Source organism: Limanda limanda, chromosome 5 (assembly GCF_963576545.1).
Source record: "Limanda limanda chromosome 5, fLimLim1.1, whole genome shotgun sequence".
Classification (NCBI taxonomy): Eukaryota; Metazoa; Chordata; class Actinopteri; order Pleuronectiformes; family Pleuronectidae; genus Limanda; species Limanda limanda.
Window position 1 is genome coordinate 11,396,057 of NC_083640.1, and position 24,466 is coordinate 11,420,522.

The following is a 24,466-nucleotide window of genomic DNA, read 5'->3' on the forward strand; positions in this document are numbered from 1 at the left end:
CATTAACTGATATTACTGGCCCTGTAATGCCAGAGCTAATGCGGCCCTGCCATTTTAAAATAGTCAAGCATTACTCACACGGAAGCCATGTTTTTTTCCCATCAAACCACCCCCCCCTTTGACTGCTGTATTGCTTACATTCTGCCGCTCAGATAGCTGTCATCTCCCACACAGCAGACTGACAGACCTCTGGATGTCTGCCACCTCTGGAGCCATGGGCCCTTCCTCAGCAACCCCTGTCAACTTAACACACACACACACACGTGAAAGCACACAAAACACACATGTGTAGACATCCATATGGGTTACAAACACACACACCTCCATCCTCAGCCCCATGCTCAGACAGCAGCCCCCACAAGGACACCCTGTCAAAACCTCTTCCTTTTCACTTCCTGCCTCCATGTGCTGTGGATCCCACAGCCAGGGGGCCTTGAAATCTGTTTCTTTTTCTCTTTTTTTTTTTTTGGTCTGGTTTTTCTCCATCTAACACAGATGTGGGTTTTTTCCTCCTCCTTCTATTCCACAATGCCTTTTGTTCACCCTTCCTGTTAACATGTGTCAGGTTGGGCAGCCTTGACATTTTCCACTGTGTTTTTGTGCACGGAAATGCAGTTGCTGTTTCGTAGGATCGGGTTTTACATCTCTCCCTGCTGACCTCCACACGGTTGATATTTTCTGAGTCATTATTTCTAAAAAAACACTCGCCTACACACTCCTAACTGAATGTAGGTGTTCGTATGGGTAAGCCTTTTCATGTCTTTGTGCATCCTGGTTTTTTGATGTGGGTCAAGTGTTCCAGAATATCACGTTTCATTAATTCAGCCACAAATTATTTGTATTTTTGCTCATTCAAGTGCTTCACCTGAATGATTTTATTTCTTTTTCTCTTTCAGATTTTTGCCAGGAGAGCGCCTCAGAGATGTCTGCTGAGAGTTGCCAGGCTGGAGACAACTTCATAGTCACCATGTTCAATCTTTTCAGCTGCTTGAATAATTTTCCAGAGGCCTTGACTCAGGCCATTCAACCATATCTGGAGAGGGCACATCTATGGGAACATCTCTACACACTGGCAGGTACGGTCACTACTGCTGCTGTATAAAGTTGTCCTTAAGGGGTCATTCCTTCACACAAGAGTGCAGCTCGGGTCAACGAGAGAAAAATAGCCTCAACCCCCAAACCCGTTTTGTATGTGTCCGAAACCAAACCGTGTCTGATACACTTGTTTTCCCCGATTACTTACATGTGCAGCTTTAAACATCAGCCCAGTCTCATTTCAAAAGTTGTCCGAACCCAACCCAGCCTGTTTGGTCCTCACGGGCTCGGGTCCGGATTCCACACTCCACAGACCGACATTACACAGATGTAGTTGTTGATATTCAGTGTAATACTCAAGGCCATATTGTTTTCTCTATTACTGCATGTGTGTCAAACATTGTTTGCTCTAAAAAAGAAAATTGCTGTAATCACAGTTTAGTTCTCATATCAATAGAAATTAAACATTAACATAACTACCCTTTTAGTGTAATATAATATATGATTGTATATATCTGGGACAATAGATTTTTTTTACTTCAGGAGAGCAACTTATATGTAAATATTTTATAGCTGCTTATTTGCTCAAGCCCTAAATACTGCATCAGTTCTCTATTTCATGCTACAAAATTAAGTGACGATAAAATATTAAGTCAGTACCATCCTCATTTCCTAATGAATTGGAGAAAAACAGTTTATCGTCTCCCAAAATATTGAGACCGAGCTCAGATAACAGGAAATGAAATGTCTCTAAATGTATTAAACACTAAATCTGCCCTCAAAGAATATCGTATTTTTTTTGCAGCTTATGTTGACATTGCATGAACATGAGCCAAAGCATGACTTTAATACGCTGTTCCAGAGGCTGCAATTACTCCCCAACTCTTGTCTTTCTTTCCGCCTCTCTCTGGTACAGAGCTTAATCAGAACTCCTGTGGAGTATGGAGCTCTTTTTTGGTGGTGATTTTTATATCCTGTGCAAGTGGTAATTATTGCAGCATAAATTAGGGTGATTGGAGTAGAGCATTCGGATGGAGACGGAGCAAGGGAGGGGTCGACAGAGGGAAAAGAACAGAAAAGTGATAGAGTGAGCCAGAGAGAAATTCTCAATGTCATCCAATCATCATTTATCCTCACAGGGTAATTAGTTTAATTATTGGACTGTGCCAAATCTTTGTATTATAATTTTGGTTACAGGATACCCCCAGTGCCCCCATTTCTATTTAAACTGTGCACTGAGTTAACTTTCATAGATTACACTGAGAGTTTCGCTATTTCTGCACTTACACTGATGTTTCATCACACGGTTGCAGCTTGTTTAAAATCAATACACTGGTCAATACGGTAGCGGGCGGTGTAAAGCTTGAAAACTTTGAAAAATAGGTCTCAGCTGCCACAGAGGGCTTCTCCTTCGATAAGCTCAACACTTTTTATTTTTGTTCCGCTCTCTTCTTTTTTCTTTTGGTCTGAGGTGACACATTTGTCAGACGTCCCTGGAGATTTCAGGACACTTCCACTGCCGCCGCTCCCGTGCCATAGCTCTCCACATTGTAGCCTTTGGTTTTTACAGCCGACCTGTGTAGGAGGTTTATGGGTGCCGTACAACTTCAAGCTGTATAGCTGCTCTGCTATCAGTGTGAGCGGGATATGAAAGGACAGAGCGATGAAAGAGTCCGTGCACCTGGAGAGAGCGCTAAGATTTCTAGAGTCAGACCACCTGGTTTTGATAGAGCACATCTGAATATAACCTGGTTTTACTTTCTTTTAGTGAGAGTAGATATTTCAAGAAAATACTGTTAGTTTAAGAGCAGCTGTGCCTCTGTGTTTTCCCATTGTTGGACAATTTGAATCATTTCTGCCACAGACTGTTGTACAATAAAGGTGGACTATTCCTTCTTTTAATACCCCATTAGGAAAATACCTACAATATAAAATGTAGCTCACCCCATAATTTGGTCGCAATCATGAAATTGTATATGCCTTCTACTTTTATGTAAATAGTATGGCATGTCTGTGACCAAAAGTTTTATGATTTTAGACTTTTTATTGTAATAGATTAGTATTTTAATAGAAGACTATTAAAGCTCCTACATACATGAATAAGTGCATTCTTTGTTATGCAGCTATACTTTTAAACTAAGGAAAAACTGTGTTTACTTCAGGTAACATGTCTGCCTTGGCAAAAAATCTGTTTTCTCAGTTTTTTTTTTTTTTAGGTAAGATGACGGCACATGTACTATTACAAGACAAAGCCACAAAAACTCCACTCACAGTGGATTTTGTTTGGTCCCTCTTAGAGTAACAAACTGGTCATGGCCTAACTTGTATACCCGAGCCCTATACTTTTATTTTCCCACATTAAGTCTTTAAAAGATCAATTATTGATAGAGTAGGACTTCAGTCTTAAGTGTACTATTCTTTCACTCACTCTTTTTTACTTGCTGCTTTAATTTCTCCTCAGACATGACGCCTACAGCGCCTGTGGTGATCAGCTGTATCCGCTCTATCATCACCAAGTCCACCAACAGCCTCCTGGCACATCTGGTCTCCATGGTGATGGGTTGGCAGGCCACAGAGGAGCAGAGTGGAGCCTCGCTCAAGCCTAATATACCAGGAAGTGTCCTGGCCAAGATACCCAAGGAGTGGAACTACACACCACTGGAAACACGGGGAAAAGAGACTTCAACTAAAAGTATGCATGGATCCTGTGTCACATTTTTAAAACGAGAGAGTTATTAAACTCTAGAGGTTTGTTCTTTAACACTAACAGCGAACACTTCTTTCTCCTTCCAGCTGTAACATCTCTTGCCATTCAAGCCATGTCTTTCATTTTCACCAACCTGCCCATGGCTGTGGCGTCTGTCCCTCTCCCCATTCGCTTCCTGTTCCAAGTGGCAGAGAAGCACCTTACCCAGCATGCCCGGCAGCTGCGCTCAGCGGGCCTTTTGCTCTGGGCCTTGCTGGGCTGCCTGATCCAGGGCCTGGAGAACCCAGACACAAATGGACAGATCAGCGGTTTGGCCGTGGATCACGGCGCAAAGGACTTCCTGTCCGTGCTGGCTGAGTGCCTACAGGCTGCCATGGACGTTCAGCAGAAAGTAAGGACTAAGGGTCATTGAATAAAACGATAATAACAATAAAACCACTAATAACAATGCAGGGGTTCATCATAATTTAGGGTATAAACACTTCTTAAAATCAAGATTGATCCTGATGTATGTTTAAAATCGCTGATACCATACTACATACTGTCAATTTTCTTACTTATTTACCTTGGTGGTCTGTTGTGTTTGTGTTGCAGGGTGTCCCCAAACCCACGGTGCTCAAAGTGCTGCAGGCCCTGGAGGAAAAAAGACCCAATTGGATAAACATGCAGCTGCAGAAAGCCCGCAAGCTCTGCTCCGACAGGTGAGAGGTCAACTGCCGGGATTAAGTGACAGGTCAAGGTCAGGATGGTATCGATGTGGTTTATATTAATGTTTTTCATACGTTCAGGAATATGCCATACATGTAATCTCCCTCATTAATCTCAGTTGGTATTGATTATTCAAGTGCACCGTCAAAAAAAAAAGGATTCACTTTATTCAGATTATCTTCATCATAAAAGCAGCTTTTTGTTAAGTGAATTTCCCAATACTTAATTTCAGTGTATCATCAGTCATAACGTCGAGGTTCAAGCTGAGCAAACTGACTGATGGTGTGTTCAGACTTTTGATGTTCAATACAGATTCTGGATAAAACAATGAAAACAAATGCAGCTTGTATAGGCTTTGTTTTAATTGGGCATTCAGCTTCTGATGTATAGTATTGAGGAGGTCATTTTTTATTAAAAAGCTCCATGAGTAAGATCAATGAATCTCAGATGGTGTGTTTGTTGTGGTAAGTGATGGACACGCCGTCTGACTGAGTGGGCTGCGGCTCAGAGTGATGGGAAAACAGCTTTCACTTTGGGCTGATCTGTGACCTTTGGCTCAGCGTTTTTGTCCGTTCCCAGAAACCGTGTCTCCGGTCGCTCGCTTCATCATAACAACAGTCGGGATGCATCCATCCTCGTAAAAAAAAAAAAAAACAGGATTCGGCGCTGTAACACAACATGTACAATTAAAAAGAAAAAAGAAGAAGAAGACTGATATAGATAAATAAGAAACACTTGAGTGGATTATGGCCAGTTCTAGGAAAACGCTGTCTGTTTCAGGAAGAGGGGATGAAAATGGAGGGAGGAGAAAAACAGGGGGGTGAAGGGGCGGGGAGAGAGAGAGAGGGGGGTTGAGTGGAAAAGTGAAAGAAGAGTGATTATGTATCACCTGTCGGAGGCATTCAGTGGGATCATTACTATTCATTAAACTAACCTTCACAGGGATGTGACGCCTGGCTTGTAAACAATCAGAATACATTGTCAGACAGAGAGAGAGAGAGAGAGAGAGAGAGAGAGACACAGAGACAAAGAGAGAGAGAGAGAGAGGGAGAGAGTGTAGTGGATGTAACAAGTCTAAAAAACAGCACTTCACTCACACACACACACACACACACACACACACACACACACACAGACCCACCCCTATAAAGAGCATTTGCCCCTTCGTGAGCCCTCCCATCTCTGCTCCCTCATCCCACTTTCCCTCCATCCTTTCCCAACTGTAACCCCCCCCCCCCCCCCACCTCCTTCCCCCGCGCCACCCACCTTGTCTTTGCAAAGTAATTTGTAGAGGAGAAGATTATTGTTCTCCATCATGGTGACCCTGGCTGGGCTGACGGGATGCATACACAGATGAAGATGAATGCAGTTATTCCTTGGCGGAGGTCTGCCTCTTTCAGGGCACATTGGCCCTAATGACATGATTGATAGGCTGTCCCAAATCCGGAGGGGCCCTCATTAATCACCCCGCTGACTGAATCCAATCATCTGCTTCACCTGCACAGTGATGGACAGGAAAGGATACAGTGCAGGTGCTGACACGGATGCACAGCCACCAACCGCCGACAACACCACCGCCGGGCCGCCCCGGCAACGCAATGAACGGGATGTGTGTGGACGAGACGGGACTCCTCTTCCTTCGCCACTCTCAATGTCAAGCAGCCAATGGGTCGGCTGACAGGCAACACCACTTCTGCCACCTTATAATTACAAAAGGGAAGGGAGAGAGAGGGAGAGAACAATGACAGGAAGTGTATGTGAAGGAGAAGGTTTGATGGACGGCGGAATGATATCCATCCATACTAGAAGGGCAGGGAAACGATGCCGGCATCTGCCAGGGTTGGGGGCCGTACATGCATGAGGACCTTGACACACAATAACACACACATATACACGCTTAAGAACACACACACCAATCATTTTTAGTGCAGCAACATCCTTCGGTCAAAATTCCCTACATGTATCTCATGAATGGTAATGGAAAAAAAGTGACAATTATTTTATTATGTATCCATCAGTAATTTGTATTTCTTAGTCACTCTCACCAGCGATAGCCTTGACCGGTCTTAGTGGAATTCAGAGAGATATTGAAGCACATTGGAATTTCTTTCTTTTCCTGCCCTCTTGACAGAGTGATTCCTCCAAAAACAAGAAAAAATATATCTTAAACTCAGGAGATTTTATTCACCTGAATTACTTATGTACAGTAAACTCCTAACAGTATCCCAAATGCATCTCTGAAATGGAAAACACTTCCTCGGCCAGTGGGTGGTTTTCAAAATCAAGCTGACACCCTCCCCTCTTCTTATTTCCTCTTTTGCCTCACACAGTTTTTTTTCCTTCTGTCTTTTTGTCTCCTCTCCCATCTCCTCCTCTTTTGCCCGCCTCTGTTTCTCTTTTAGTGTGTTTGAGCGAGAAAGAGAGAGCGGAGTCGCTGCGGCTGAACTGACTGAGCAGAAAATAGGCCTGATGCTGCTGGAGGTCTGCCACAAAGCAGGTGGCAGCGACTACCTGAGGCAGATCTATCACATCATCCAAGGCAATGAGGTAGGGAAGCACTCCCTCTCCCCAGCAATTAGGTGGCTGCTGGCCTGAGGCCGCAGGCTGTTCAGGAGGATGGGAGGCAGAGGGTGGTGGTGGTGGTGGTCGGGTGCTGCTTGTGTGCAGTCTGCTTGTTCTGATCTTCTGTTGTTCAGGTGACCTCGAGGGTGCAAACCTGAAGTGATTTCCTGTGTTATATGTTCGCCACATGGAGAGAAAAGGGAGGCCCCAAACAGTTTCTAGAGTTCTAGCGTGATGCTCTTTGGAGGAGGACACAGTGAGGAGGAGCAGTGACTCTTTTGTAACTGAACTGTAATTTATTAATCACTTCAGAGGAAAAGTTATACAACACAAAAGGAGCCATCGCTCTAAAAAGTGCCCAAGTTAATTGGAGTAAGTAATTGTGCAGTATATATTATTATTATTACATAGAGTAATTTCTGAAAGCAGATTCTGCATGGGACGGGACTTTGGGGTTGTAAGCCTGCTGGTTCCCTTTTTATGACCAATCTCGTCTGAGCAGGCTTTGGTTGCCTGTAGGTAACAGTCTGTGTGGAAAGCAAAAGAGGCAAAACATGTGCTTTTTAATTTATCAGCATTCACAAGCAGAGAGGTGGTGATAGACAAAATGTCGTCTGGCCTTCAAAACGCCTACAACATCATTGTTTGTGTTTTTGTGTGGTGAAATGTTTGACTTATGTGATAAAAGAAACTTCTCAGGCTGTAAACAACGTCGACCAATGGAAGATGGAAATCTTGGCCTGAATAACCACTGTCTATACGCCAGACGCTAGAAATGATTGGCCATTGCTCCCAGAGGCTAATCTGTCATCAGATGGTAGCTGCTGGGCTCCGAGACACAGAGAGTTAAAATAAACAGCTGGTTTAGAAAAGAGTGCTTTACACCGGTAGCAGACTGTTAGTATGTAAAGTATATAAAAAGGAAAATGTCCAAAAAGAAACATATGAACAAATGAATGACAGCGAGAAATGCTAGTCTGCACACCATGTCACTTAAAGAACATATTCCTACTGCAATAGCTCTTTCAGTTAAAGACAAATTTAATTTATATGTACTTTATTTTGTATCTGTCAACAAATTTAATGAAAAGACCAAAACCAACAGTGCATTAATCCCATAATTCTTTCCATGTCTTTAATACAAATCCCGGTTTGTTAAGGACCAACCTCAGAATGAACTTATTAAAAATGAATAACTCTGTACAGTTACTGGTTACTGTTTTTATTAATTGAGTTACTTAAAAGTCATTAGTTACTCTGGACAAATACGTTTAATTTTCTTTTTAATATTTGCTTAAATTCTCATGTGAATGCACACAAGCACGGTGTTGTTTTAATGTCGCTCAGCCTGTTACACAATGTGAAACAAGGCAACTGTCAAATCTTATCTTTCATTGTCCCCATTATCACAAAGATGAAGCAGCCTAAGTAATGGAATAATAAAACACAACTGATGTGTTTTGATAGTCCTATTTATTGTTCCCTCAACAGGGCTTTAAATCAAGTGCTAAGTCAGAATTACAGTTTTGGCATTGTGAAATAAAGTAACGGCTGTTTCTCAGACATTTACCGGGCGCTTCAGAAGATTTGAATTAATCTCTTTTGAGGAAAATACCTCACACGGGCACATGGACTAAAACTCATCAGTATATTTTTGTCCCTTTTTTTGTTCTCGAGGAAGAAAATATAATAACTATATTTCCAGGGGAGAAATTTTGCATTATTTGGACTGAGGTCCATCATGTGGGCTTCTGGTGATTCATTGATTCACTCATTTGTGACAAGGTGAAGTCGTTTGTCTGTTATAGTCTTTGGTCGTCTATTCCACAGAGTAGTTTTGTTTTCAAATATATTCATAGGTGCAGTAAAAGAGCTAGTTGTTGCTCATGTGAGAATAACTGACATGGTCGACCTATAGACTGTCTATTAGGACACAACATGGACTAACACAAATGTAAGCACCATAAACATTATGCTGCTGTTGATGGAATCCATAAACAGCTATAACTCTATGTAGCAATTTGAGAGAGCGTGGATGGGATTCCCGAGCAGGCTCGGAGTTACCCCGCTGGCAGCTCGAGTATCTCTACCCACCCAAGGTCGAGGCAAGAACACGCAGGTCAGGGACAGAGCGGGCTGCTGGTGAGGTGGAGGGGAGCGCGGGTTCGGAGGCCATGTCAAGCTGACGGATGGGAATATAGCAGATTCACGCCAGGATGCCCGTGTACTCACAAACACTCATTGAGACGTACAGTCCACACGCTCATGACTTTATACTGTCCATCCTGCAAGGCACCTGCGATAAGTAGCAACTGCAGATGATGCTAAAACAAAAATAATCACGGAAAATTCTCTATGACCTGATTAGATTCATGTCAGTAAATAAAAAACTTTTGGAATCTCATCATTACTGCAATATAAAGAAAGGATACTGATATAAAGAAAGTAGAAGGATACTGGTGTCCTAGTACTTGCTTTTTTCAGTTTTAGAGGGTTTGGTTTTTCAATTTCAATTTAAAATGAAGGTCTTTAATTGATCTTAGTTCATCTTTACAGAATATTCCACTGTCAGTCTGTCATGATATGTTTTCTGTTTCTTCTCTTTCTTTCTTTCTCGGACACAGGAGCTGTTGTCGAAACTGTGTGGTGGCTCAGACTCGCCAAACGATCCTCCTGCCTTGGTGAACTTTGTCCTCGGCTCTGAAAGTCCCGCAGACGAAGCCTCGTTCAACCCTCTGCACCAATTTGACCACATTGGCCAGAAGAAGCTGGATCAGGTTTGCCAAACATTTATCATCGCATTCAGGAGCAAATCTTGTCTTTTTCTCATGTGTTTTAGCTCCATGGTACATCTGATGTTCAGTATGGTTATCTGAGTCGCTTCACGTCTTCGTGTTGGTGTCGTTTTAACTTTCTCCTAAGGCCAGGAGCTTAAAGTTGAAGGTTAGGCGCTTGTTTGAGTCTCTAGCGAACTGGATACTGTGGCAGTCTCTGAAGTTGTCAGGTCTTATAGTGCAGGCTCGGCTTCCCTATTCTCTATAGGTCGGTGCCTTTTCCAGGCAGGAGTCAGGTTGGCAGAAAGAAAAAGGTGAAAGGATGAGAAAAGTTTTTTTTTAAATAAAAAAGCGAGTAATGTTAAAGGAGTGTGCAGTGTTGAAGTGCACTTCTTTGGGGCTTTGAACCGTGTACCCTCTTACCCCAAGCTTATCCCCAGGAGGGCCACCATGGTGTTAAATTCATTATTTGAATTTGTTCTAATACTTAAAAGGGATACGTCTACCCACAGGTTTTATTAGTTGAATGTGAGAGTTGTCGGAATTCCCCCTTTGTTATAATCGTACAAGGGAAATACCATTGATATCGCATAAAGCAGCCAACAAAGGCGAGTATTTCCTCAATGCAGGTTTGTGTTTCTTTCTGCTATTTAGAAATGGATTAAATATAAAGTATTTATACATTTGTGATCCCTTGTAATGTTGACACTATTGTTTTTTTCCTCAAAACACATTTTAATCCTAAGACTTTGCCTGTTTTGTGCTTATCACAGGAGGCTGCATAGCTTTGCATAGAAACACCCTATTAAGAGAATGATTAAAATGCCTGCTCCGCTTCAGGTGCCGGTGTTGTTTGTCAAATAAAATGGAGGGCGGAGGGGAAGAAAAAGTTACGTCCATCAATCACCTATGAGGAAAGAGCAGAGGGGGGAATGGATGGATGGATGGAAGAAAGGAGTGGAGTTCTGCTACTTTTGTCAATAAAACTCAGCCTGGAGTTAAGAGTGACATTTTGGCAATCAAAGCAATCTGATTTTTATTTGCTTTCCCAATATGGTGCTCGTGTGTTTGTACATGTTTGTGTGTGTTATGGTAAAAGAGAGAGAGTGGACTAGGTAGAGACAGAGAGAGAGAGAGAGAGAGAGAGAGAGAGAGAGAGAGAGAGAGAGAGAGAGAGAGAGAGAGAGAGAGAGAGAGAGAGAGAGAGAGAGAGAGAGAGAGAGAGAGAGAGAGAGAGAGAGAGAGAGAGAGAGAGAGAGAGAGAGAGAGAGAGAGAGAGAGAGAGAGAGAGAGAGAGAGAGAGAGAGGGCGGAGAGCATTGAGGGAAAAAACGCAGAGCAGTCAGAAGAGTAACGACTCCCTCCCAAAATTGATTTATCTTTCTATAAATGATGGCTACATCCCCCCAAATGGATTTATAAATTAATTGCTGTCTTATTGGAATAAAAACCGTCTTGTGCGGACATGATTGATCGCCCCGGTGTTGGTGGCCTGCACTGGGGACCCCCCTCCTCCTTTGTTAGTGGGTCCCAGCTGGAGCGGTAATGCACTGATGGTATTAACCCTGATTAATAACTAACAATGTGCTATCCTCATACATCAACAGAGTGCCGTGGTGGACTGGGCATGGGACTGGCCGAGGCTGCTGCCAGCCTATCAGGGCATGAGTCCGGTCACCTTCAAAACTCTGCTGGCCAACAGGTAAAACACTGACTTGTTACACACACGCATGTAAACAGTGCAAGTGACTTTTTCATGTTTGTATGCTGTCATTAGGATCCTCACTTGTGTTTTGGGGGTTTTTGAGGAGTCTTTTCATGAATTAAAAGTCTCGTTCTGCAATCGTTCCTTTACCTGCACAAAATGACGTCCCCAGATTGGGACTCCTGAAGCAAGTTTCTCCAGATTCCCTTTTAACATAACTTTGGCATAAGCTTTAGTCATTGGGGACGATATAGCCTTGCTGCTCCTCATCAGAGCTTTTACTATGTTCAAACACAGAGGGCTCGTGTGGCTGCCAAAAAGAAAAAGAGCTTTGGAAAGAACTCTTTAGAAAAATTATATTGGAGTAGAATAATATGCTGACTCATGGCATCCACAGCGTCTTTGTGAATCCACCTGTGAGACTCATCGTCGTGGACAAATCTTTTGCAGACATTTTTCAACTGCGGAACTCCTCCTTTCTGGGAATACTCTGGAGTCCTTGAGACAGATATAAAAAGAAGTTATAGATGAGGAAAAAGAGTGGCTGCCTCAGATCTCGGTGTCACCTGATTGAAGAGTTTCTCGCCCCAAGTCCACCTCTCCTGTCCCATCCTCCCTCTCTCCCCCCCCCCTCTCCTGTTCTGCTCTGCAACGGGCATAAATATTTATGCAGGTATGTGACACATATTAGATGGCAATACTTCAGGCTGTTCCCTGTTCTCCATTCACAGCTGTCACGCTGCCAGCTATCAGGGAGCCATGGGGCTACAGCACCTTGTCTCCACGCCTACGCCCAATCCATTCTAAATCACCACCATTGTAACACATACACACACACACACACACACACACACACACACACACACACACACACACACACACACACACACACACACACACCTTTATAACAAAGGGCAAGCTCTGCATCTGCCAAGGACACAGGTCTAATAAGGGTGAAGTACGCAGCTCTGTGCTGTGACGAGCTTTGTCGCCTTCATGCCTCCACCCCCTCTTCCCCCACACTCACGCACACACACACATGCACACACATGCACACACACACACACACACACACACCATATTCCGTCCTCTTAGATGGTGCTTTGTTGCATGTTAAAACAGATACTGTCATTGCCTGACTGAGCCAAATTAGTGTTCATGGCATTCATGAATAGAAACTGAATGAAGTGGATATGAAGTCAGATAGGGAGACAGAGAGAAAAAAATATGGATTCGACTCGGAGTTTGACACTGTGAGTGACATGGGGAGAGAGAGCAGTCAACACTGACATGGCACCAAACAGCACGAGGAGGGAGGGGAGTGGGAGGGGGGGGTAAAGGTTATATAATTCAACCCTAATCTCACAGTATCAAAGTTTCTGAGATTCTGTCACTTGCCTCATTAGCCTCTCTTTGTCGGGCCAGAGGAGCAGATTTCATGGAGGATTTGGAGAATGGCTTTGGTTCTGCCTGCGACGCTCGCACAGAGCAGGAAGTTAGTTTCACGGCTGGCGACATGTAAGCTGTCAAAGTTTTCCTCAGATCCATCTCCGACTCAAGAATATCTCTCAAGCTATAGAAGGCCATTCATGGGATAAGCTCACTGATGTGGAATCCACTGATCCATTTGTTAGTGCAGATAAGGATAATGCTTTCTGCGTAACCGCAGACTCAAGTGCCCTCGGCTGTTTTCACAGAGGCCTCCCGACAATGACTCTTCTGCTACCTACAGCAGCCGGACAAACCTCAGGATATAATCTTACACACATGACATTATTAATAGTAATGTCGTTGCCTCACACTGTACAAAAAGACATATAATTGTCACCTTGTGCTGATTTGTTTTTTCTGTCCCGTGACTTTTAGTGTCCTTGAAGGACTTCCCTTCTCTGTACACAGCCGGCTATTTTTTGTCCCGCTCTCCAGACTGTGTGAGTTAGCCGCGTGTCCCATTGGCCTCCTATATATTCTTACAGTGGCAGGACAGTTATTGTGCCCAGGGTTTATATCACATTCTAATGGAGCAAGGCTATGAGTTAAGGGCGCTAGGCTTTTACACCCGGGCTGTTAAATCACTGTTCAGATGACTTCATTAGCAGAGCAGGACACATGCTGTGACACATAAACACGCACACACACACACACACAGGCTCATGCACACTTTTACCCTGCTACCTTGACAGTGTTACATCGGGGGCCAGACAGGAGGGAGAGTGGATTTATACAGGTGTGTGTGTCCTTCTTTGTCACCTGTCACTTCAGTTCCCTCAGCACGATGGCTCATCCATCATCTGCAGATTGAGCTTTTCAGCAGAAACCAGACTGATTAATACCACCCTAGGACCCCAGGGTTGACTGGCTGACTGGATGGCTGGCTGACTGGCTGACCTGACTTCCTGGCAGGCTCTTTGTTTGAAAGGATAGATGGACGACTTGTGGCTGGGCTAACTTTTGAGCTACAAGGCAGACTGGCTTGGTGAGGTGAGGTGTTCTCGGATGCAGTGATTGGTTAAAGTTTAGCTCAAATAGCTCACAGGATAAATTATATTTATACCGAATGCCTGAGCTGCATACTAACCTGTTGGTCTGCTTCGATGAAGGGTCTGATTAAATGGATTGATGGATGTCTGATTGACTGACGGAGAGAATAACTGTCTGACTCATAGCCTGTTTTAGCCGTGTTAGCATGTCCTTTGACTCCTTATAAATAGATACAATATTTGTTGGCGTTTTCTTTCTCTTTGTCTTGACATTTCTCACCTTTTTCATTTTAAACTCTGTCTGTTAAACTATTTGATAGATATTTGATGAAGTCTCAATCAGCTTTGGTACAAGGTTCAGTTTTAAGTCAAAATCATGAATGCCCAGGTGAAATATGCACTTGATATTTCACCTTGAACAAATTGTGTTTGTATTAATCGTCACGATCTGCTAATGGAAATGTGTCCACACCGACTCACGCTTTTACTTCAAGATACAAGACGACTATTTTTTCTAGTCAAAGTACCAAGTGCTGGAACAGATCCTAAATGGTTTTACCTGTCCTTGTTCACCCTTTGAAATCATCTTTTACAACTCTTTGGTACAAAACCGTCGAAAGCAACACAACCCCTTTGTAGGTTGGAATTTATGGCAGCAATGCAGATACATCCCTTTCATCTTCAACTCTGACTTTGCTGTGAGGCCTTTATGAACTGTTGTCACTTTTCATTGAACATAAAACAAATCTTTGGAAAAAAAATTCTGTTGTACGGCCACAGATGGAAAGTCACGTTTTAACTGTCATCTGCCAAGGTGACTTTTTGAGACTGTTACAGAGAAGGTCCTCTGACCTGGTTGATAAGGTGGTAGCCTGGTATGAGAGATGAGGCTTTGTGTGTCACAGGGCGCCTCCTCCACTCCATCACAAGGACCCAATCTCACCCAAGGATATTCATGCTTACACTGTTCCACTGGGGGACAAGATGAAGACTTCATACATTCGCAACTAGAATATTTAATGCTAGCTATGATATGCCCTGTGCGTTTACAGCAATAAACCGAGTTAACACTTGTCCTCACAATTTCATTTTACACATTGACAACAAGGGAGAACTAGTAGCATTGACCCATAGATTTGGAAGCTTAATATGGTAAGCTACTCTGTAACTACCGAACACTAAAGCATATCCTTTGCATTGTCTCATTGTTGCTGTTACCCCTCAGGTCCATAACAATAGCAATTTGTGGAAAAATGCCAGTCTGTGGCATTCTCTTGCTTGAGCGGCTCCTTAAATTGCGGCAATAGACACTTGTGCTTTCAGGAAGTGGGCAATCGCCATCTGTTCCTGGGCGCTGCCATATGGCGGGCTTTTTTCTCAGGGAATAAAATAAAAACAAATATGTCAGAATGTTCGTCTTCCTCCACGGACGCTGATCAACCTGGGGAGAAGCTGGATCTCAGTGTGTCTGGATTAATGGTCTTACTTTACGCTTCAGGGAATGAGGGAGTGTGCGCTCGTGGTTGGTGGGTGGGGGGGTTGTGTTGGTGTGCGAGCGCACGCACGTGCCTGTATGAGGGCATGCACATGTTAATGCACATTTCTGTACCTGGAAGTATTTCTAGAATCATTTATCTGACTCAAAGGGCGATGTTGCCATACCATTTGGAGCAGCTGGTTGCCGTAGTCTTGGAAGCATTAAACAACACGGGAGGAAAGAGCTTCAAGGTTAGCCCGAGTGACATTTCATGGCGGCTGCTGCCAAAGAAAGTAGAAGGAACACTCCTCAAGTCATCATTGGGCTCTCTGTCTTTACGAGGCCAGAAATTCAAAAGACTTGTCACTTTTGAAAATCAGGAGAGTGTGATGTGTCATTGAGGAAGGGCTTCTTTCTTCTCCCGTCGATCCCCTTATGTGTGTCCCCTTCGCTGACTGACAGCTAGGGACGCGGGTTTGTGTTGGTGCAGACAGAACACATCTTTTGTCGGCTTGGTTATACATGGTGTGTTTTGTCTTCGCTCGCCCTGGACGGCACTGACACATTGAGGTTTTCATTAGCCGTAAGCAGGTGGCGGAGGAGAGGGACATGCTTGTGCGCTTGAGTCTGTTTCCATGCCTGCCTGTGTGTATCGGCACCACACTCAACTTGTATACCGTATGCATATCATGGAGAGCGTACATGTGTCTGACTGCATGTGTGTACACGCTCGCTCTTATATTTCGGTGGGTGTGATATTTGGAGGTTTGCTCCAAAGGCGAATAAATCAGTGATGCCTGGGATAAGGCCGTGGCCCCTCCTCAAACTCCACAGACAAGCTGAGAGGCTCATTAATCAAACGGCCAGTCACAGATGTGATGGCTTCCACACAAACCGCCAGCAGACTGTGAAAGTCACATCCAACAGAGTAACCTGTCAGCCAGGCAGGCGGGCAGGCAAGCCGGCCGCACTTTTCCTCCCCTTCCTTCTCTCTCTCTCTCTCTTTACCCTCCGTTGTATGTATCTCTCAGTCTCCCTTTACCTCCACTCACCTCCAGCGTGATGTCTCAGTGTGATACATCTGAAATATTTGTCTTGTCCCTCTAAAAACGATCCGAGGGGTCGAGGCAGATCCATCTTCTCAGAGAGTGGTCATGGTCAAACCATTGTACAGACAGGGGACATCAGTCATTGCTGCACGTTGCTGTGTTCTCTGTGGTTACAGAAGACTCTACTTTGCCGTCCAGGTGAACAATATCTGCTCTCTTCAACCTTGGCTTTCCACATTCTCGTAATACCTGAGGCTGCTCTTTAATTGGTTGTTGCAAAATCCAACTTTCATTCACAGCAAATTGTTTCCATTTAACCTAACTGAGTTACTTTCACTCCGAGCTGACCGGCAAAGATATGGCAACTCCAAGTGGTAAATCCGGTAATTTCTTGACAAAAAGAGGAAAGGAAAAAACTGAGCTGGGTCCAGACCGACCGAATTTACAGTTTCAGCAGCTGGCAAGTGATGAGGTCAACCTCACACCTTCTGCGGAAACAGAGTTGGGTCTGGAAGTGGTGTAAGTGTGGCCCCCCCCCCCTTTTTGCTGTTTCAAAGTGTCGGCACAGAGGTTATGTGGACAACAACAGGGATGCGAGATCCAACAACATAACTGAAAAATGCAAACGGCATGAAAGTTGCAACGACACAATGAGGCTACATTCTTGCGGCAAGCTTAGCATTGTTCAGCAGCGTGATGAAGTCTACAGTACTGGCATATTCATATTGTGTTATTTTTGTTGGGTCTGGCTTCAGGGTGTTTATCCCCTCACGCTGCACCCCTCAATAAATTGTATCACCAGTTGCCGAAAACATTTTTATTAATTCAGTATATAAAACTTGATCAAATGATAAGCCGGTCATTGTGAATATGCTGACACACATTTCAACTGTTATTTTCACTGTACTGAGCATTCAGGGGTGCACTCGTGGTTAAATGCCTCCATGAAAATTAGTTTTTCCCTTCTCTTTCTGGTTATTATATCCAATATCATATTCTAACCATTTCACTCCGGCAGTCTCCACTCCCAATGGGATTAAATTGGTTACAATTGTCGACAATGCTTACAATAATATCACTATTCAGTGACAGAACTGTTAGAGCACAGTGCTCATGACACACAGTAAGCTCCTCAACAGGATTATCACGGTTATCCCTCGTGTATTGTGAACTTCCTGCACCTGACCTCATTAAATTTCCCTTTTCTAAAAACTGTGATTCCACATGATTTCATAACATAAATAGCTACCTCTGTGATTGTTCCAACTTCCAACCTTGGACGGATAAATAGTTGGAGAGACTCCGCAACACCATAGCTAAATGAGAATGCCATCTAATCTATGGCAAAGCCCTCCAAGGATGAACAGAAATTCTGGATGGAACAGGGACAAGACAAAGCCACCGCTCCTGATTAAAAATGGCAAGTCCCAAGGCTCTTCAAATACACTGGGGTATTTGATGCTACAAATATAAAGACAGTGTTCCACACAGCAACAGAAAGCTATGCTTTTGTCTTAACTATGGTAATGCTGTTGGAAGGAGGGAATCTCTTGCTGCGATGCCAGGATTTTGAGGATGACGGCCCTGCAGTCGGAGCTTTACGCAGCTGAACTACATCTTGAAAGATCACTTTTAGCTACATGAACCATATGAGCAGGTTTTTATAAATATAGAATGAGCCATGGTTTAGCAACAGTGTGGCCTATTTAAAAGCTTTTCTATTTCACAACAGCCGTATGAGTTTTAATTTAAAATCAGAGGCACAAGCTTATTAAAACACTGCCGTATTTTGTCTAATAGGCTCATCTTGATTTAATATTTAAGTGAAGTGAGGGAACTGTATATCATCTCTTTAACAGCTTATGTAAAAAAGTGTGTACCTTGGAAAAAATGCTAATGATATCTATATGTTTTAAAGGTCTTATATAGCTACCTTAGATGCCTGAAAAACTTATATCACAATATATGGTTAGTTAAACCTGGTTAAAATTCCAATTCCAGTGCTAACTGTTTATTTTACACACAGGTTATGGTGGTAACTATTCTCATAGCATCACTAGCTGGTGTAGAGCACTGAACAATCATAATTTAATGGGACTATACTCAGATTGTGGCTTTTGCTCCTCAAGACTTAAAAGGACTAGACTACTACAAAACAATCTGTTAATGTAAATGTGTGCCTCTCGTTTACCTTGTGTGAGAAAATGGGAAAATAATTATAAAATGAAAGTGCGGCACAAAGCAGCTGGATGACAGCAGAGATCATTACACAGAGCGATGCTTGTACTCAAAATTAATTATCGCCAAATTTGAACTGAGACTACAACAACATAGTCTGTATGAAAGATGTCTGTCTGTCTGTCTGTCTGTCTGTCTGTCTGTCTGTCTGTCTGTCTGTCTGTCTGTCTGTCTGTCTGTCTGTCTGTCTGTCTGTCTGTCTGTCTGTCTGTCTGTCTGTCTGTCTGTCTGTCTGTCTGTCTGTCTGTCTGTCTGTCTGTCTGTCTGTCTGTCTGTCTGTCTGTCTGTCTGTCTGTCTGTCTGTCTGTCTGTCTGTCTGTCTGTCTGTCTGTCTGTCTGTCTGTCTGTCTGTCTGTCTGTCTGTCTGTCTGTCTGTCTGTCTGTCTGTCTGTCTGTCTGTCTGTCTGTCTGTCTGTCTGTCTGTCTGTCTGTCTGTCTGTCTGTCTGTCTGTCTGTCTGTCTGTCTGTCTGTCTGTCTGTCTGTCTGTCTGTCTGTCTGTCTGTCTGTCTGTCTGTCTGTCTGTCTGTCTGTCTGTCTGTCTGTCTGTCTGTCTGTCTGTCTGTCTGTCTGTCTGTCTGTCTGTCTGTCTGTCTGTCTGTCTGTCTGTCTGTCTGTCTGTCTGTCTGTCTGTCTGTCTGTCTGTCTGTCTGTCTGTCTGTCTGTCTGTCTGTCTGTCTGTCTGTCTGTCTGTCTGTCTGTCTGTCTGTCTGTCTGTCTGTCTGTCTGTCTGTCTGTCTGTCTGTCTGTCTGTCTGTCTGTCTGTCTGTCTGTCTGTCTGTCTGTCTGTCTGTCTGTCTGTCTGTCTGTCTGTCTGTCTGTCTGTCTGTCTGTCTGTCTGTCTGTCTGTCTGTCTGTCTGTCTGTCTGTCTGTCTGTCTGTCTGTCTGTCTGTCTGTCTGTCTGTCTGTCTGTCTGTCTGTCTGTCTGTCTGTCTGTCTGTCTGTCTGTCTGTCTGTCTGTCTGTCTGTCTGTCTGTCTGTCTGTCTGTCTGTCTGTCTGTCTGTCTGTCTGTCTGTCTGTCTGTCTGTCTGTCTGTCTGTCTGTCTGTCTGTCTGTCTGTCTGTCTGTCTGTCTGTCTGTCTGTCTGTCTGTCTGTCTGTCTGTCTGTCTGTCTGTCTGTCTGTCTGTCTGTCTGTCTGTCTGTCTGTCTGTCTGTCTGTCTGTCTGTCTGTCTGTCTGTCTGTCTGTCTGTCTGTCTGTCTGTCTGTCTGTCTGTCTGTCTGTCTGTCTGTCTGTCTGTCTGTCTGTCTGTCTGTCTGTCTGTCTGTCTGTCTGTCTGTCTGTCTGTCTGTCTGTCTGTCTGTCTGTCTGTCTGTCTGTCTGTCTGTCTGTCTGTCTGTCTGTCTGTCTGTCTGTCTGTCTGTCTGTCTGTCTGTCTGTCTGTCTGTCTGTCTGTCTGTCTGTCACATCACTATCAGTTTGCTGTGATTGAAAAGCAATAGGTTGGACTAAACCAACTCAAAGGGCGGCCCCAACTTTTTTTTTCATCACTTTGTTTTGTCAGAGGCTGAAAATCATCTAAATTAATAATATTAACAGCTAGTATAACACAAAGTGATGGGGCAAACCTCTTTGCTCCCCCCTAACTGAATAATGTTGATGCTCCATTGCTGAGTTAATACACTTTACCTTCATGTATTTTGCTGCTCCACCTACCTTTTGGGAGCTTTGTAGCAACTTCTGCCCAAAAAGTCTCATTGGTCCGCTGGGTTTTTGTTTTTCTGAGCTCAATCAGCAAAACAATTCCATGTTTTGCCCCTGGAACCAGTTTTGTCAACCAGTTTGGATGGACTGGGACTCAGTTCAAGCTATGGCGGATTGTTTGACGTGGTTGCCATGTTTCCTGCTGATTTACTGAGTTGACTTTTTAGCTGACTGCTGCAGTCCATTGTCACAAGCCAGACTGCAACCGTCTGTTCCAGTGCATCATTGGATTCTTCTTCTTTTTTCTTCCTATTCTGTTCCATGTGCCGTTCATATTCAGATTCTCTGAGGTGATGCTGACTTATTATTTTAGCTTCCAGGATATTTTGGGTTATTTGATGAGTGTAGAAGGATTAAACTGTAAAACTCAAGGTTGAATTGAATTGAATTTATTCTGCAGTCACAAGTTGTAGTAGATTGAAATACCCCTAAATGTCAAAGCATATTTGCCGCTGTGTGTGTATTTGCTGGGACACCATGCTGTCTAGGCGGTCAAGAGACCAGCCAGTTACGAATATTTGTATTTTCGTATATCCAGATTTAATATTATAGATTTTGCAAGACACTCAGCCTCTCTATACTCACTCAGTGGAAGTCACTCTGGAAAAGGGCATCAGCTTAATGCCTTAATCATAATATCTCTGCGTATCTGTGTGTGTATGTGTGTCGGGTGGGCTCACTCCTGTGTGATGGTGAGGGTTTGTTTTTGGTGGTACATCACGAGGTTGTATCCTGTCGCCAGGCTCATTAGCCCGTCGGCGGCGCCCGAGCTGTCCCGGCCAATCGCAATGCTCCGCTCGGCTCTGCCATTTGCATGTGGTCCAGGAAGAGATAATTAGAGGGATCTCTGCCTGTCACTGTTAATCTGGGATTTAGTGAAGGGCTGTGACGCCGACATGCTGATGTCCTGACACACATGTCGACGCACACATTCCGTGCGGCGCCATACTCATGTTCACACACTGTAGTCCGATACACACGCACGTGCACAAACAACGAGAGTAAATACAGAACCCGCACACACACCAATAGCCCTATGCATATGCAAACACACACACACACAAACACCATCTCTCACATGCTTCCTATTCTTTCTAATTAACTCCCTCTTTTTGACCTGTGACCTGTGACCAATAAAGTTGCCATTTTTCATCTTATTTTCAACTCCAGAACTGCAGCATATTACGCTGCTCCTCCATTGGTGTGTGAATGATAGCGTGTTGACTCAGTGGCTGTTTACACCGGTTGTACTATGCTGTTGACACAGGTTTTAGATCCCTGTTCAGATAGACTGCGCTCGTCGCTTCCAAAACAGGCAGAATGCTCAGTAAGCCTTTTGAACAAGCCCAGCTGTCAGCCCCATATACTTTCACACGCGCACATCGATACGCACACGTGCCAACAACCATGTACATGCGCTTGTGTGCTGGCACGTCCCCAGCCCCACACACACGTACACACGCTGTAAATGCACAAACTCCCTCACACATCGCTGATTGGCAGGCCTCCTGTTTTCCCATAATTCCGACTGATTTATCCAATCAATCTCACTTGGAGAGCCGCTAAAGCGTTGACTAATATTAAGAGTAGAACATGCAACAATTAAAACATCCTTCAGGTAATTACAGAGCTGGTTTAGCAGCAAACAACTGAGGCATTTTATGCATTCAGCTTGTTTCCTGTGTGTTTTATTTGATATTTAATCGGCGGGAATGAGCAAAGTCCCGCGAACGCCACCTCCTTTAATGCACTTGTTATGTAAAACATCATTTAATTATCTGAATATGTCTATGCAAATATTGACTCTGTTCCCCCTAATTGAATATCATACTGAGCGTTTCATCCTGTACAAGAAAATCCGGTGTGAAAAGCCGCATGTTCTTGTCACTTTCCACCCAAATGACAGCTCCGTTCTTTCCCGCTCGGTGGGACTGTTTAATGGTGCATGTTGAGAGAGGGTGAGCAGCGGCGCTGACCTCATGCGTCCCGCTTTGTGACCCTGTGTCACCACTGATGGCACATAATGGTTGACTCTTGACTTTAGGGGCTTTTTAAGAGCCAAGATTGCCCGAGGACCTGGATTCATATTCTAATGTGGTCATCTCTGTACGCTTCCCCTCTGCCTTTTGTCCCGGAACACTTGTTTCCACTTCTTTCTTTTTCCTTTCTCTCTCTCTTTCTCTCCGTTTCATCCTCTTGTCTCACAGACAAGTACACACACGCAATCACACGCGCCCACTCCTACACTTAGACCTACTCAGACACACTTTCGCAGAATTGAAATAGCCTGTCCCGCCCTCCTGCCCCTGTGCCATCACAGGTAAGCACAGAGGTGCACTTGTCCTGACACTTGTCTTGACAAATCTGGAGACAGCCAGAGCGAACACTCCAGCTGGTATCAAAACCTCTCCTCCCCTCTCTTCTCCTCCTCTCCCTTACAGCACTATTTGAGTCAGCAAAAAGTATTTTCATCAGAGTATTTTCATCAGGTATAATCATTTGACTTCAGTGACGAGGTATTTTGTGTTTCTTTTTGGTAATATTCGTAAAATGGATTATTCTTTATCCCGCAGTGCTCAGGTTGAGTGTCGGCAATTTTACGGTTTGATGCACCGGCATTAGCTAATAGGGCATTATGCCTAAGCCTGGTGTAATAAACATTCTAAATGCTTTGGCATGTCGAACCATATTCCTCTCGTGCATCATACCATTTTCACCCGGTGTATTACCAGAGCCTAGCTATACTCTTTGGTGCAACAGTAGCTGCAGCCAGATTAAGTCAATCAGAAGTTCACTTTCTGAAATCAGGCAAATCAGTATATTGTTAATGCAGTGACCAGGTCGGGTGATCTGTGAAAATGCTCAGTGTGTGCCTGTGCCCTCCCTTACCCCTGACTCACTCTGTTTCACCAACCTTTGCAGCTTTTTGCTATATCTTTCTTTCAACTCTGTCTCCTTTCACCTGCTCTGGCTCCTCCTCCCCTCCTATCTTCTCAGAGAAACCATCATGGTTCATGTTTTTTTCTGAGTCTTTGATCACGGAGTCTTTCAGCATGTTGACTACAAGGCCTCTCACCTCCCCAGTGGTTGTTGCAAAAGAGGGGGCACACTTATCTGGCTTCTATGATGTTGATGGTTGAAAGCATTTGCTGATGTTGAAAGCGTGTGTGTGTGTGCATATGTGTGTGTGTGTGTGTGTGTGTGTTTATTTGTGTGTGTTTGTGTGTGTGTCCACTAAGACATGATGAAAGACTCTGTTATAGCACCGTGTTGTGATCATGTTGTAGCTACATTCTGAGTTAGTTGATAAGCGAAGCATTCTCCTGTTCTGGATCTGACAGATAACCATCATGTGACAAATTCCTCATTATGGGAAAGAAAAAAAACACTTAAGTGCATAACAATCTTTTAGAATAGTTCAAAAACATATTAATCTAGATCCTAGTACCCTGTACATTTCATCCATATTTATTTGTTCAGGTATTGCATGGAAAACGTCTGTGCGGTAATGGGTTTGTCCTCAGGGCACAAACACTGGCTTGGGTAGAAAAAGACTTCTGTTTTTTTTTTGTTTGTTGTGCCTCAGTCTCTCCACCTCGTGTGTGTAAACGATGGTTGGGCGTCTGAGAGCTTTGCGGCTCCATCCAACTGCAGAATTCTCCCCTTTGTGAGATGCAGGGGATGGCCTTGATGTGACAGCTCGCCATGTTAGCCCAAGTTGTTTTTGACAGAAGACAAAGAAAAGGGGAAGAGGAAAAAAATTGAAACATGAAGGCAAAAGCAATGGAATTTTCCCTCTGTGGCGAATTCCCTTTGCCGAAATCAATTCTTTATCTCCTTCATTTTCCTGACAAAAAAAAAAAATGGTCTTTGTTTTTCCTTTTCGTGTCTTTGCTTTGTCATGACTCTTAAGAACAGTCTGTGAGATTGAATTTGCCACGGGAGACATTTAGTGATCTTGATAGATCCTTCGGATGCAGGACCTTGTTTGCTCGCTGGAAGCATTGTGTTTTTTGTTGTTGATGTTT

The 24,466-nt window shown here is 43.8% G+C and overlaps 1 protein-coding gene across 1 annotated transcript in view; it reads left to right on the forward strand.

Moving 5' to 3' along the window:
* kiaa0825 (KIAA0825 ortholog) overlaps positions 1 to 24,466 on the forward strand; it is a 120,661-nt gene that overhangs the window by 40,934 nt on the left and 55,261 nt on the right. The window contains exons 16-22 of the mRNA XM_061071589.1: positions 897 to 1,076; positions 3,497 to 3,727; positions 3,829 to 4,133; positions 4,337 to 4,443; positions 6,853 to 6,997; positions 9,637 to 9,789; positions 11,393 to 11,487. Of these exons, the coding sequence (XP_060927572.1) occupies positions 897 to 1,076; positions 3,497 to 3,727; positions 3,829 to 4,133; positions 4,337 to 4,443; positions 6,853 to 6,997; positions 9,637 to 9,789; positions 11,393 to 11,487 (1,216 nt within the window). The remainder of the gene's footprint in view (positions 1 to 896; positions 1,077 to 3,496; positions 3,728 to 3,828; positions 4,134 to 4,336; positions 4,444 to 6,852; positions 6,998 to 9,636; positions 9,790 to 11,392; positions 11,488 to 24,466) is intronic.